Source organism: Nothoprocta perdicaria, unplaced genomic scaffold, assembly GCF_003342845.1.
Source record: "Nothoprocta perdicaria isolate Ctin4 unplaced genomic scaffold, notPer1 scaffold_123, whole genome shotgun sequence".
Taxonomy (NCBI): domain Eukaryota; kingdom Metazoa; phylum Chordata; class Aves; order Tinamiformes; family Tinamidae; genus Nothoprocta; species Nothoprocta perdicaria.
In genome coordinates, this window is record NW_020454350.1 from 670,622 (window position 1) to 686,167 (window position 15,546).

Genomic DNA, 15,546 nt, shown 5'->3' on the forward strand with positions numbered 1-15,546 from the left:
CCGTGTCCCCCCCGCCCAGACCGCGGAGGCTCCGGCGCGACAATGAAGCAGCAGCCGCAGCAGCCGCCGCCGCCGCCCGCCGCCGGCGCGGGGGTCCCCGCCTTCCTCAGCAAGCTGTGGGCGCTCGTGGGCGAGGCGCCCAGCAACCAGCTCATCACCTGGAGCCAGGTGCGGGCCCGGCGGAGCGGAGCGGAGGGGAGGGCACGGCGGCCTGCGGGGCTCGGCCCGGCGCTGCCCCGCCGCCGTGGCGGGGATGGKGGGGGGCGAGGCGCCCCGTGCCCCTGTATCGCTCTTCTAGGTAGCCGGAGCTGCCGCGTGTTGCCCGAGCGGCCGGGGTGCGCGCGCCGCGCTCTGCCCCTTCCTCCCGCCGCCGTTGGAGGCCGCGGGCGCCTCGCCGCGCCCCCGCACGCGGCCCTGCTGCGGGCGCCGCCGAGCCCCGGCCCGGAGCAGAGCGCGGGGCCCGCCGGCCGCCTTGCCCGGCGGGCCGCTGCGACGCCTTTACAGACACCTATACCTAAATATATTTATTGGTCTATAGCGGTGGTAGCGCAGAAAGCGGGGCGGGCCGTGTCCTTAACTTGCCGTTGCTTGGCCCGTACGCAGGCCGCGCTGCGCGAGCCGCCGTGCGCCAACGGCGCCTAGAGGGCGCGCGAAGGAGGAGGCCGCGAGGCGGGGAGGCCGCTGGCGGCCCGGGCCCCGCGCAGGCCCCGGGGCCGCGGCAGCCGCCGCCGCTGCCCCCGGCACCGCCGCGGCGCGCGGCATGGCGGGGCGGGGCGGGGCGCCGCGCGCGCTCATTGGCCGCCCGCGCAGCACGTGGCGCGCGCCCGTCACGTGGCGCGGGCGGCCGTTGCTGGGGCCCGGGCGCGGGGCTGCCCCGGGGCGCTGGGGGCCGGGGACCCGTCACGGAAGCAGGAAGGGTCGCCCCGTCCCACGCACAGACACCTCGTAACCGGCGTGGGCGTCCGCAGCGGGAGCGGGCAGGGCCGCCCTCGGCTCGGAGTGGGTTAGGYGCCCAAGCAACGAGAGAAGCACCTAAAATGTCTTCCTAAACGTTTTACTGGTGTTGCGTTATCAGTACCTTCAGCTACAACTTATCGGAGAATAGGCAGCCTGCACCTATATTGCATCAGCTTTGCTTTTAGTGCCTTCTTTTCTTTTTTTTTCTCTAGAAGAGATGCTAAGGGTTTTTATAAAGATACACATGCAGTCTAGCTTCAGAAATGCTTTTTGACACCGAAGGYATTCAGGGGATGCTTGATTTTGGACACACTCAGGTTCACTGCATAGATTTATCTCAGGCAAACAAGCCAGGGCTGCTGCTAGATGCGTCTGTTTTATTAATGAAAGCGAAGGCTGCAGCGTTGCTGGAGGTTCTTTGAGGCAGTTTGCAGATGCAAGAGCTGAAAATCACAGCTGGTGTTATCAGGATTCAGCTGTTTTTATATGGAGGAGAGGGTATTGAGATAACTTGGTATCCAAGTGATTACATCTTCTAAAACAATAAATCAGAAATGTGGTTTACATAAAATACAGGTTGTGACTGCAAGTGTAACAGTAAGGGAGCAATGTGGTCCAGTATTGCCAACTTCAGCATTTATCCCTGCAGCATAAAGAGTCGATTAGACCCAAACAGACAAATCTGGTCTCGTCCCCTATCTTGGCTTGAGAACTGCACTGACTGTGTGGTAAGGATTCAGTGAGTCAAAGTCAGGTCCTAGTCTGTTSACAGCTGTAAAGGGCAGTCAGGGCAACGGGAACCAGCAGAAACGTTGCCCAGGGTATGCAGGGCTAGGGCTGAGCAGCCCTTGCAGAGCAGCGGTGGGGATCGGTGCCCCGTTAAGAAGCGCTGCCCGCTGCTGCGGTAGCGCTGCTCRTGGGATGGACCCTGCTTGTGCCGAGCTCCGGTCCTGCGGGGCAGGGGCAGCAGGAGACGCTGCACGTGGTTCAGGAGGTGCTTGTCTGCACTGGCCTCTCCGCCTTGAGCTCCTCACTCACTGAATGCATAAGTCTTGTTCCGCTGATCCTTGGTGGTCTGTGAGAACCAAGGCGTCATGGAAGGATCTCCGTGTCACCTCACAGTCCTTCCTTTAATTTTCAGGGGACTGTGGATCTGTTGGCACTTGTAGAGTGAAGCACAGGGAGCTGGAGGCTGCTTGGCAGTCCGAGCAGCAGCGCCGACACCAGCCAAAGCCTCCAGGTTACCAGGTGGTCCTGATGTTAACAGCAGGACCAGAGCGTGGCGGGTGCACAAGACACCTGCACCACGTTRTGGTGCTGACTGGGAGCCTGTCTGTTACTGTCTGTTACTCTCATTGTGGAGCAAAGAGTGGAGGCTTCTGTTCTAGTCAGCGCCTGTGGCTGAAACTGCAGCATCAACTCCGTGCTGGAAAGATGGGTCCTCACCCACAGTTGGCATCTCCGTAGGAGGGGATATTACCTGGAGTGTTTGACTGCATCCAAAGCCTAGTTGGCATGTTGTGCTCTCTGTGACAGTTGTATCAAACTGGTCTTGTTTTCATACTAAAAAAGAAAAAGAGCTAGCAACTAGTTTTTTCTTGCTACTTTCTTTCTTTCTTACGTCTTTCTACTTACTTCTTTCCCTTTCTTGTGCAGTCTGTTTGGTTTAATTCCTTCTAAGAAGCAACATATAAAACTGGTACAATTATGTGGCAGTAAAACTGTGGTAATTCTTAGTAAACTGTTGGAGAGAAACAATAGGAGCCTTTCACGTGAGGTAGGGATAGCAATGTAAATTGGGGGTATTTAGTTGCCTTGCAACTGCAGGTTTGTGCGCTTTTTGTTGTGGAAAGTTGTCTGTAGACAGGAAGATCCGTTGCATTCTGCACACACAAAGGCCACATTCCTCCCCGGTGATTAATTCCAAAAGCCCAGAGCGGTTCTACAATAGTTTTTTAAGTAGCTCAATGTGTCTCTTTCATTTTAGAATGGCCAGAGTTTCTTGGTGTTGGATGAACAGCGATTTGCAAAGGAGATTCTTCCCAAGTACTTCAAGCACAACAACATGGCAAGCTTTGTCAGGCAGTTGAACATGTGTAAGTTCTTGGGGAGGAGGAGGAGGGGTTCCTTTTCTTGCTTTTTTTGCTTTCTAGCAGAGTTCTGGATCCCTTAGATACTTAGTTCTGGATAAAGTCCTCTAAGAAGTGACTGTTCTTTGCCATACTGTCTGAGTATGGCAAAGAATGGCCCAGGATACTATCTGAGACTCAGAACTGATAGCATGGTAGTTGTGACAGTGTAACTGGAGTTTCTTGCTGTGGATTTTGAGAGTTTTTTCTGTTTTTTGGTTTGTTTTCCCCTTTAAGATGGCTTCCGGAAAGTTGTCCATGTTGATTCGGGGATTGTGAAGCAGGAGCGCGACGGCCCCGTGGAGTTTCAGCACCCCTATTTTATGCAGGGCCGGGAGGACTTGCTGGAACACATTAAAAGGAAGGTCAGTGAAAATCCAACATGTAGCAAACCTGTACTAATAAATATTAATTGTGGTGTTTATGATTGAATTATTGCAGAATTATGGGTGCAAATAAGCCTGGAGTTTGGGGAAGTAAATAAATAGTGTTGCTGCAGAAATATACCTTTACTTGTTAAATGTATTTTGAGGGATTTGACCAGGTTCCTTTATGTAAAGTCTTTGTCAAGTCATAGTTGCTTTTCAGCGTGGCAAATAGGAAAAATGAGTTATGCTAATGTGACTGATTTTGCAAATGGTTGTTAGTAAAAGTGCAGAGCCTGTTTTGACCTCACCCTGGCTAATGTAACAAAATCTACCTGCTTATGTAGCTTGATTCAGAGCAAAGATACTGTGAGCCTTAAACTTCCCGCTAAGGAGAAGAGAGAGGGACCATATATATAACTGTGCTTGTCACGCTGCTAAATGCGTTTCTGAAAAATACCCTGCTGTCATCGTGAATCAGCACTGAATAACAACGTACATGAAATAGAAATAAAGCAAGTTCAACTGGTGGGGAAAAAAAAAGTGTCTGTGTTAATACTGGTTAATTTTTAAGCAGTTATGATTAATGGAACACTTAACGTGTTTGAAAAATCTGAATGTGCAAAGCTGTTTAACAATTAAAGCTAACTTGGTGACAGTGTTAGAAGAAAGATTTCTGTGTATGTCTGCACTTTCTATTTAGTGCATAGTTGATTATAAACACAAGAACATGTGGATTGCCAACACTAGAAGCAAATATACTTGATCATCACATCTATATTTATATATAGAGAGATAGATATTTATATTTTAAATGAGTGAAGCAGCAAAGTGGTGTTTCTGGGCTTTCATCCTTTAAAGGTTTCTTCTTCGAGACCTGAAGAAAACAAGATTCGTCAGGAAGATCTCTCCAAAATCATAAGCAGTGCTCAGAAAGTTCAAATTAAACAAGAGTCTATTGAGTCTCGATTGTCTGCTTTAAAGAGGTAAGTTGCTCCATCGGGAACTGGTTGCTTGTCCACTAACATTGAGCAAATCTGATAATACAGGGCAATCAGTGTCTGAGGCTTCTCTATTTATACCCTTTATCAGTTAAAAAAAAAAAAAAAAAGCTTCTCTCAAATGTAACCATTTCAATTTCTAAATATGTAGCTTTGTTACTTTGGGAGAATAATCTTTAATAAAAGAATTACTTTTTTAAAAAATGTTGTTTTAATGATTTTATTGTTTGAAGATTTGGCTAGTAATATGCAGTGAAACAACACCTTTCATAGTAATTCCATATTGCTACTGAGGTTGAGTATTCAACTCCACTGTTCACATAAGACCACACGATTTTATGTCTTCCAGTTTCATTTGAGGCAGAGCTTAACTTGTGAAAATTATTTTTAATGCTTTCTTACTATAACTAATACTTACGGTTTTGCTAATTACTGTTGATTTTTCTGTTGTTGTCATCCTAGTTCCCCTACCTCTCAAAACTGCAGAACAATTATGTTTGTTAAAAACTCTTTAGAGATGTGATTTAGGAATTCAGTTAGTTACCTCTGCTGCAGACAAGTATTTATGCACAGGCTCTAGAATCTGTGTACAAATGGAGTATTTTTAGAATAGCAGTATTACCTGCTTAGTATTTTTTTTTCTCGACATGAAGAGTGTCACGAATGACTTCATCCTGCGGAGCAGGAAGGTAACAGAGTGTGCACACACAAACTTTTGCTCTGTAAGTCACAGCACTTTAACAATTGCTCTGTCCAAGACTCCAGTTTGAGAACATAAATAATGTCGTCTTTCTGTGGCAGAGGTAACTACTGGGGTAAGTTTTAAGAAGCAAATGCTTCTTAAAGTCTTTGGCTATAATTAGCTGAGCGAATGTAATAGTCAAAGGTAAACTTTCCTCAATGAGGCAGCTTCATTAAGTGCTGACCAGTCGATACGAGGCATCACACTCATTTTCACCCCTTAGAATCATAGATTAATTGGAGTTGGAAGGAATCTCTAGGGCCATGTGGTCCAAACAGCTGCTCGGAGCAGGGTTGACTTTGGCTGAAATTCCATCCGGTTGCTAACAGCCTGACAGCTTGGGAAGGATCAGGAGAGCGATCAGTCCTTGAGAGCCATATTGTTGTTCCGAATGGCCGAAGTGGAAATTGGAACTAAATCAAAAGATTTAGCTGAGGCTCTAGGAAAACACATTCAGAAAGCTGATGGGAAAACGGAGAAGTTGATCATAATCTCTGACCTCACTTTGAATTTGTGGCAGAGCCATCCCCTTAAATTACACATTGGATGCAGGAGCAGCTTAAGGAGTGAGTAATAAGCTTAAGCATAAGTATAATACCCTGCTTAAGTGTCTTACGGAAAATATACCAGGAACTGTTTTTGAAAACTTAGCTAAAGGTTTCCTCAAAAAAAAAAAAAAAATCTGAAAAAAGCCCTGAACACTAGTAGAGAGCTGCTGGTCCTTTCTGTAGTGCCCGTCTGTGTCGAGGATCAGGCCACGAAAGAAGAGAAGGGGGAATGTTGTCTTTCTGTGGAGCTGCCTGTATTATCTACCCCTTAATATGCTCTGTGCCTTTGGAAACAACAAGGTTCAGGGAAAGCGTAGCCAAGCTGGTTTCAACAGCAGGGTTTGTTAAGCTGTCTCATTCTGGGCTGTTGCGAGTAGTGGTAAAATTGAGGTCTGTAAAGCAGCACTTTTGCCTGAAAGCTGTGATCTCCTGTGATCTGCTATCAGATCCTGTGATCCCCTTGACTCCTGTTATTTCCAGCCCCCAATGTGCCCCCACCTTAAGGTGACTCTTAGGATAACGCACAGCTGTAGCAGGACTTGTTTTGCAAAGATGATGTGGAGATGCTTTCTGATAGCTGGCTTGTACCTAGCAAGATTTGTGTCAGGGAGGACAGAGAGGCTCAATATGAATGAATATATATATATATATAAACTAGAGAAAGGAAAGCATATTTTTAGGTTACTTGGTCTTTTATTTCTGAAGATTTAATTTCTAGAAGAGGAGATGAGAGACATGTGAAAGGAAAACAGTTTTGGAATTCTCAGTATGCAATATAGAAGTATTGCTAAATTTGGGAAAATATTTTTTGAGAAAAACAGTTCTCTAATGCAAGCTGTTACGTGCTGCGTGGTTCTGTGATTTGTATTTCTTTGCCAAGACTGCTGCTTGGGTAATGCTTAAGGTCTTCTTTCTTCCTTCCCCTTGATCTTAAAAGCACATTTCAAAGAGTTTTAATGAAACTACCTAATATTTAACAAATTATTAATGTAAATATTGTAAAACTTGTGCCTGGTTTGACTTAAAACATCCTCTTTAAACAGGGAGAATGAATCTCTTTGGAGGGAAGTGGCAGAGCTGAGAGCAAAACACTTGCAGCAACAGCAAGTTATCCGGAAGGTAACTGGCGTGTGGGGCCCTCCTAACCAGGGAGGGCTGCGACAGGTTCTCTTGGATTTAGCCTTGCTCTTGAGTGTGTGTGTGTGTGTGAGTGAAATGGCATTTTAGTARCAGAAAATACAGCTGGTATGTGGTGAACAAATCTTTGCAAGACAAAGATTCAGCACATCTCACTGCATAAGCAGAAGGTAATGCCAGTACTCCCTTGCAAGCCCTACAAGCATCAAGGAACATTATACCTCATTCATTGAAGTATCCTTAAAATGATCCGTCAGTCTTTTTGTTATTTTAGGAGGCAGATGACTCTTATTTTGAGCTGGCAAATCTTAGGAAATTTGCATCTCCCTGAAAAAAAAACAGAATTTTATATTGGTCAGTCATTACTGTCACAATTTGTGACAGCATTTCTACAGTTGTCAGAATTGTATTTCTAAAGTTGTCAGAAGAGTATTGAATAGACCCCACAGGTAACATGCCAGCTTAGTGTGAGCTAGACCTGCGGTCTRTCAAAACTGGTGTGAATGCCAAGAGCTTGTGCATTTTTTTTGTTTGCATATCGCAAAACTTGATATTCCAAAACAAAAAAATTAACAGAAAAGCTACTAACAGTAGTATTCTTTTCCTTGTAGATTGTGCAATTTATTGTTACCTTGGTGCAGAACAACCAACTAGTGAGCCTGAAGCGTAAGAGGTAAACGTGATCTCAATAACTTACCCTCTGRTTAATATGCTGAGGGGGTTTGTAGGCTCAAAAACAAAGAGTTTTGATAATACTTTCTTTTCCTTTCCTGATTCAGGCCCCTACTTCTGAACACTAATGGACCTACAAAGTCAAATGTATTTCAACAAATTGTCAAAGAACCAACCGACAGTAACCATCATGTAAGTTTTCTGTTAGGTGTGCCTTGTCTGGTGACATAGGTCAGGGAGTAAGGGGGTAGACAGATGAAATAGCCCAAATTCCACAAGGTGCTGCTTAACTGGCAGATGAAGACTAAGAGTCACTATTTTGTGTGRTTTTGATTCGTATGTAGCACCATAGTTATAGCTTTATTATTCTTTTGCTTTCTGACAGTACAGGTATGTTTTTATTTCTGTGCCTGGATAATATGCTAGGCATTTTTTTCCTGTATTCTGCTGTTCTATAAGATGTTCATTTATTAGCGTTTTTCTGCTAAGTGTAAATGTGCACAGTCATCTTGTGGTCTCTGATATTTAGGTAACCACTTGCACATCTTTAAAGCATTTTACATGCAATGATAACGGTCTGAATGTTGAAGTTAGTGTAACTGTTCCCTTAATCTCTTTAAAAAATAATCCTCAGGTACCTATCAACAGGCCAGAGAGCTTAAAACAAAGGGAGCAGATATCAGATGATATCATTATTTACGATGTCACTGAGGACGTGGGTGACGAAGAGAATCCTATGGTTGATGAAGAAAATCCTCCCGTTACGCCTGAAACAAACGAAGATACCACTTCGGACTCTTCCAAGTAAGAAAGGTGTAGAGGGCTGTCTAGAAGGCTGGCGCTTGTTGTTGTACAGTGCGCAGCAGCAGTTGAGCTGTCTTGTGTGCACGTGCTGCTCAGTACCCTGTATGCAGCAGCTTCGTCTGTGAGTTCCCTGTAGATGCTGATTTACTGACCTGTGGATCTCTTCCAAAGAGTTAAATTGGCTACTTAAATTTCAGTATGATCAAGTTAAAAACCTGTGAATAGCAATCTGTATTATTGCACTCYTGCCGAGGACACTGCTTGTCTGAAGGTGGAAGGGTGGTTGGTGTCCTCTTATTTTTAAAAGGCTGCAAACACCAGCAGGGAGGAGCTGCGCTTGCCCTCAGATTGTGAACTACAGTGGCTGCTACAGCTCCCTTTTTCATTTAAAATGAAATAGAAACTCTCCCATCTGTGTTCAGGTGTTTCGTGACTGTGTCCCTTCTTTCTCWTGACATTCTTTGCGCTGTAGGAGCCCATCTCCTCGCTATGAGCACTAGAAATTTGGTCTGGAGGTGGAGATGTGGCTCTGTTCCCGAGCTGCGCTGAGCTGCTGGGGCCTGTGTTACGCTGTCGGAAATAAAAGCTGGTTAGGTACTTGCTGGTGCTTGAACCAGTGCTATGATTCTTGTCAAACTGGTGTCTAGGGATGCATTCTCTGTCAGAAGAGTCATAAAGATAAGGCTGTGGTAGAGAAGCAGTGCAATTATTTAAGAACCTTAAGAGTATAGACGAAACAGATGGATTTTCCAGTCTCAATGGAAAATACGTAAGCTTAGGATGTCTGGCTTTATTTCCTAGTAAAATTGAGAAGGAAAGCTCATTTGCGTGGCTAAAGCGGGAACATGAGTGAACCCAGGAGGTGGAACTGGTTTCAATGCACGTATGAAAGGCAGTGCTGATCAATGCCTTTGTGTCCCTGTGCAGCTGCAGTCATTCTCCTGATATCGTGATTGTGGAGGACGATAACGAGGAGGACTATGCCCCYGTCATCCAGGGGGACAAAGGCACGGAGCCAGTTGCTCTCCCAGCTGATGATCCCCTCAGCCCCATGGGTGACAGTGCAAGTCCTCTCATGTCCAGTGCTGTGCAGCTGAATAACCAGTCGGCATTGACTGCCGAAGATCCCGTCTCCATGATGGATTCCATCCTCAACGAGAACGGCGTGATTTCCCAGAACATAAATCTCCTTGGAAAGTAAGTAGCCCTTTCCTGAAAGTAGAGTCATARAATTGTTAAGTTTGGAAGGGACTCCAGAGGTCATCTAGTCCAACCCCTCTGCACACGCAGGGTCTCTTAGAGCACATGGCACAGGGCTGCATCCAAGCAGGTACCTCTCTGAGCAGCCTGTTCCAGGGCTCTGTCACCCTCGCTGTTAAGAAGTTTTTCCTTAAGTTCCTGTGGAATTTTTGGTGTTTCATTTTTTTGCCATTTCCTCTAGTTCTGTCAGTGTCCACCACTGAAAAGAGGCCRCCCCCTCCTCCTCACTGCCTCCCTTGAGGTATTTATACACGCTGATCAGGTCCCCCCTCAGCCTCCTCTTCTCCAGGCTGAACAGGCCCAGCTCYCTCAGCCTTTGCTCATAGGGCAGATGTTCCAGGCCCCTGATCATCCTSGTAGCCCTGCGCTGGACTCTCTCCAGCAGCTCCACATCCCTCTTGTCCTGGGGAGCCCAGAACTGGACACAGTCTCCAGATGACTGGAGTACTCACTCGCGCTCCCTGCGGGCGGCTCTTGAATTCCTGAAAGCAGCAGAACTGATTGTCTGACTGAGGTTAAGGGAACTACTAGCAGCTCCTGCTCAGGACTTTKGTTTTACAGGTCACCTTTGTTCCAGTCATGTTACGATTGGGCTTATTTTAAATCACCGCTTTAAAGGTGTGGATGTGCTGGAGWTCTAGCAGGCTTTCATTACTGAAACTGTTAATTGTGTTTGGTGAAGGTGGTACTTTTGCTTAACATTCCTTTTAGTAGTTGGGAGAGCAACTTCCCTGCAAGTTTTCCTGCAGTTCCCCACATTTACACTTCTGCCCTTTCTCCTYTTCACCTGCAGTACAGACTGCTTTGCATTCCTGTGTGCTTTTCCCGGGGTAACAGTGTAAATATAAGTATTTGATGCCAGCAGCTAATCATTTGCAAGGTCTTTATCCCTCCCAGCTTTTGTTTATGTGTTTTCTGTTTGGCTCTTTCGGAGGATCAATGGCACGTTCGGTCTGAGAACACATGGAGCTTGCGGCGTGTCCCCAAAGGCAACCTTTGGGCCTCCCAGCTCTGGACAGACCYTTTTATTATTACTCTTAAAATCTAAACACAAAGTCACCATTTAAAAAGCCGTTGCACTTGTACCACCTGCTCCCACATGGCTGGACGGAGGTTTCGGGAGGGGGGATTGGAGGGTGACTTGGCAGTTGATGCTCAGCAGCTCCGAGGGGAGGCCCTTTTCTCGGGTGCCTCGGACCCTTGTCGCTGCCCACACTTGGTGGCTTCTGTATCTCTATGTATGAACTTCGTACTTCCTTTCCCTTGGCTGGTGGCACTGCCCATGGTGGAGGGCAAGAGCCGGGGCCTCGGGCCTAACAGCGGCGCGTCGTCCCTGCGTGAGCTGACGGTCCTGCCAGGGCTGATCCGCGAGGTTCCCGCCGGCGCCGGCACGTGGGAGCTGGCTGCACCTGCCCCAGGCTCCCATCCCCTCCCGGCAGGGCCATCTCCTCCCAGGATTGTCTGTCCGCTCTGCATCGCCTCTGCTCCGATCACAGAATGGTTCAGGTTGGAAGGGACCTCTAGAGCTGAGCTACTCGAGCCCCGCTGCTGCAGCAGGGACACCTGAAGCASAGGGTGCAGCCCGAAGAGCCAGGCTAGGAAGTCTCATTTTTTTTCTGAAAATATTTTTAATGAGAGATGATTATTGCAGTATCAGTGAAGATTTTAGGTGCACATAATACATCGTAATAAGACTTCATTGTGAATTTTTCTTCTTTTTCTCAAGAGATGGAGTAACATCATGGTTTGTTTTGCAGAGTTGAGCTCCTGGATTATCTCGACAGTATTGACTGCAGTCTAGAGGACTTCCAGGCCATGTTATCAGGCCGGCAGTTCAGCATAGATCCCGATCTTCTGGTGGATGTAATTTTCTCCCTTTATATCTTTCTTGTGTTGTCRTAATGGTCTAAGCATTTGTTGGGGGCTTATTACTGCCTAAAATGCATTTTAAACACACAGACATTTCTCTGAGAGGTTACACCTACGTATATAAGAAGTGACGCGTGTGTATGGGGTGAGCTCTGTCCTGTGGCGCTGGGCTCAGCGCTGCCTCGCTGCTCGAGTGGCTCCCGCGGCCGCTGCGCTCGTGTCAGAGCCATTGCCCAGTCAGCTTCGCACTGGCACACGCGCAGCCCTGTGGCTGCAGGAGCTTGCACAGCARCAGACTAATATTCAAGTCCATTACTGAGAAGACCCCAGTCCTCTCAATGAACTGGGGTGGAAGAGACCCCTGATAGTTGTTTTAGAAGCCGATGGCCATTTCAGRTTATTTTTTAGGAATATGTGTATATTCCCAGCTGCTTTTCCAGATTGATGTAGCGTAGAAGAATAAACTCTGTTCAAAGGGACCTGTGCAGGTCAGCAGCGTCAACCCCCTGTCAAAGCAGGGCCAGCCCCATGCTGTGACTGAAGCTCGGGAGCGTGGGGCAGGAGCCCCTGTGTGCCCTGGGCCCCAGCCCCTTACCCATCTGTGGCCCTCTGAGCTCTCTGCAGTTTGAGAGAGGGCCTAAAACGGGGCACTGCTCCAGAGGTGGCCTCAGGTGTGGAGGGAACTAACTGCTCTGCTCGCCTGGAGGCCACGTGCTCACAGCAGCAAATCTGTAATTAACAGTTAGTTAATTATTGTACCCGTTCCCTGCAGCACAGCAGTGCTGCTCCCCCTGCTTGGATGTCGTCTAGCCCTGCGGGGCCCCCGAGTCTCTGTGCAGTGAAATGAATCCCTGCTGCAGAGAGCAGAGCAGAGGCATCACGGGGGGCTCTTTRTCACAGAGGTTACGTGATTCCGAASAGGCTCCCAGCCCGGGCTGCCTTCCCCTGGCAAAAGAGATGACTGCCTTTTGTAAATGAACCCTGATCCTGCTTGAGGGCGAAAGTAGAGTACGGGCAGTGCCCTCAAACACAGAGGCGGGTGGGACTGGCTTGTGTTCTTAATGCAAGACCACTGAGATCCCTAAAACTCTGTATGTTTTGTCTTATTCAGCTTTTTACAAGCTCCGTGCAGATGAATCCCACAGATCATATCGCTAATGCTAAAGTAAGTCTTGGTTCCATTGCTCAGTTTGCATGGCAGTGAGACATGCAGAGGGGTTTTTGTCCTTTACGTATTTTCTTTCCTGCTGTTCTAGTCCATGAGAATAAGGCGGCTGCAGCTGTATTTGTTCTGTTACACAGAAAGGGGGCAAAGCTTACCGCTTGGGGACAAATGGGGTCACTTAAAGAAGTGCATTAAATTACCTTGAAGGCAATAGCATGTGCACAGTACTGCCCAGCGCCTGACTTAGGCATCTGCTAAGATTTTGTTACTTGCAAACAGGGTATAGTGTATGCTGAGTGTTTTGAGCTGTGTCTGGTGGGAAAGAAACCTGATGTCTAACTCGGGGCATCCRCCTGGTCTGTCAGGAGCTTTAGTAGTCTTGGGTTTTTGTCTAAAAACTTTGTTTCCATTTTGCATTTTCTTATCAGGGTCTAATAGTGTGGATAACTGATGCCAGTGCCTCCCTAGTAAAACCAAAGAATAAATGTAGTGCTCGTTGTTAGTGCTAGTATCTTTTAATAGTTGGTTGTCTATGGTCTGTTGGCATTGTAGTCGCTACCTATGGAAATGAATTTTAAGAATGTATTTAGATGCTGTTTTCTTTTCCAGGTGGAGCCAAAGGGAATTGAAACTGCTAAGAATAGTGCGGGGCCAGCTGCTTCACAGGAGTCACAAGTTTCTAAGCCCAAATCAGGTTAGTTGTAATAAAAATACTTTGTTCAAGTGCTCATCAAACACTGCCTAAACCAATCCATCACCTCAGCTATTTGCCCGTCATCTGTGTGTGTTTCACAGTGACGAGCAAATGACCAAAGCAACCTACGTAGCATTAGGCTTGCTTTAAAGAGTCTTGGTGTTGCACCAGATGCAGAGAAAATGGATAATTTTGCAAAAGAGTCCAAATGTTTTTATGTGTAAGTGAGATAGTTCTTCTTAAATGATTTTTCTGTTGCACTTAAGTTGTGTGTGAACTGAGTGAGCTCAGGCTGCTTGCTCCGTGTTTCCCCCCGCAGATAAGCAGCTCATCCAGTACACGGCCTTCCCGCTCCTCGCCTTCCTCGACAGCAGCGCCGGCCCCACGGGCGAGGGCGGCAGCGCCGCGGACAGCGCCCTCGCCGCGGACAAGGGCCTGGAGGGGGACGAGCTCCTGGAGAGCAGCCTGGAGCCGGAGCCGACGCAGAGCAAACTGGTGCGGCTGGAGCCGCTCACGGAGGCCGAGGCGAGCGAGGCCACACTCTTCTATCTATGCGAACTGGCCCCGGCGCCCATGGACACGGACATGCCCTTCCTGGACAACTAGCGCGGGGCGACGCTGTACATAGCCACGAAGAGGAACTATTTATTTAGACTATTGTTTGGTATATGAGGTTTTTTTGTAAATCACTCTGTTTTATGTAACCAGATAATGTGGAAGCTGAAACACCTTTTCCTATCTTCCTTGCTGTAAGCTGTTGTTTAACTGTCTAGTTAGACAAGCTCTTAGACATGGTTGGCAAGACCAGGTCAGACTGTTACCAGCCTTAGCTGCTGTCACGTACTCGGCGTTACACATCTCGCTCCACAGCCCAGCTAACTGACCACCCGTTTTGTTCACAGTAACCGTTGATTTCTGCCTTCTTCTGGTCTTATGTACGATGAAGTAAAGTAGTAGTGTATGGCTAGGGAGCACCGACTTCCTGGATCTTTTTTTTTTCTATTTTTTACAACGTTTTGTTTAATAAAGAGGAGGCTTTAGGGGCTGGGAGGGGAGCAGGACCTGAGGGAGGCTTTTTCCTTCCCTGCTGGCACTGGGGCCAAAGTGCCTGTGCCTTGGGGCACCCAGCGCTGCCACCGGAGTGTCCACAGCAGTGCGAACCCCGCACCCTTGTGCTGCCCCCTTGCACCACCTGCTCGCAGGAAATAAAGGTTACCCAAGTGTGACGGCTCCTGTGTTGGGTATGGGGTAGACACAAAAGGAAAGGCCTCTCCTTTGCCAGCCTCAGTGGTAGAGGGATCTTCTGCTCTGCTTATGACCTGAAAACTCGGTCCCTTGCTMCCAGACTGTAGCTTTTACAGAGCAGTTACAGAGCATCAAACCTGCTGCCATTACCAAAACCCAACCCTCATCTTCATAAAGTCTGCCACACTAGAGAAAAGGTGAGGGGAAAAGGTAGAAAACTCTGCACAAAACACTGCTATGTGTTATTTCATATTTTCGTATTTCATAATGCCTTGATTTCAGTGCAAGTTTAAACCTACACTCAAGCACAGAATTTCCTTGGCTCTTACTCTACAAGAGCTGCAAGCAGGTGAAGCTGCCCTCATAACCACTTATTTCTCACAGTTCCTGAATTAGTATAAATAAGGCAGCAACAAGCTCACTGGAGACAGAAATTGTTTCCCCTCTGCCCTCAACCTCGCAGCTGTAGGTGCTGCAGAAGCTCCAGGCTGGGAACCTGGAGCCTCCAACTGCATTTAACAGTACTATTCAACCTGCTCTCTTGTAAAGGAATAACGTTAGGCACAGAATGAGCTAGGGAGAGTTGTTCATGTTTGTAATTCGCTGAGAGAGCAGTTACCTATTACAGAACTTGGATGCCACTATCAGCATTGCTATKCAGGTGCACTAACTGAACTGGCAAAAACCAGATTGCAGCTGCAGGCTCYGCAAGAGCCACAGGGAGAAGAGGTGCCTCAAACCTTTATAGAAGTAAAGGCATCTCACCTGGGCCTAGGGAAACCTTTCTGTTTTTTTTCTCTTTTTCCCCCAAAGAAAGTTTACAGGGGTGTCAGCTCTTATTTCTCAGCTGAAAASAGAGGGGCCCTAAATGTCCCTGAAAGCATTAAATTACAATACAGAAATAGATACATCCCTTGTTGGGTAATGGTATCAGAGATCAAGAGCGTTAAAGACATCT

The 15,546-nt window shown here is 47.3% G+C and overlaps 1 protein-coding gene across 1 annotated transcript; it reads left to right on the forward strand.

Moving 5' to 3' along the window:
* Nucleotides 1–36: 36 nt before the first annotated feature.
* HSF2 (heat shock transcription factor 2) lies at nt 37–14,312 on the forward strand. Its single transcript, XM_026054605.1, has 13 exons — nt 37–168; nt 2,945–3,053; nt 3,324–3,451; nt 4,313–4,437; nt 6,786–6,861; nt 7,491–7,552; nt 7,659–7,743; nt 8,186–8,355; nt 9,283–9,552; nt 11,373–11,478; nt 12,596–12,649; nt 13,259–13,343; nt 13,663–14,312. The coding sequence occupies exons 1-13, from the start codon at nt 43–45 to the stop codon at nt 13,947–13,949; spliced, it is 1,683 nt and encodes a 560-aa protein (XP_025910390.1). The 5' UTR covers nt 37–42; the 3' UTR covers nt 13,950–14,312.
* The last annotated feature ends 1,234 nt before the right edge of the window (nt 14,313–15,546 follow it).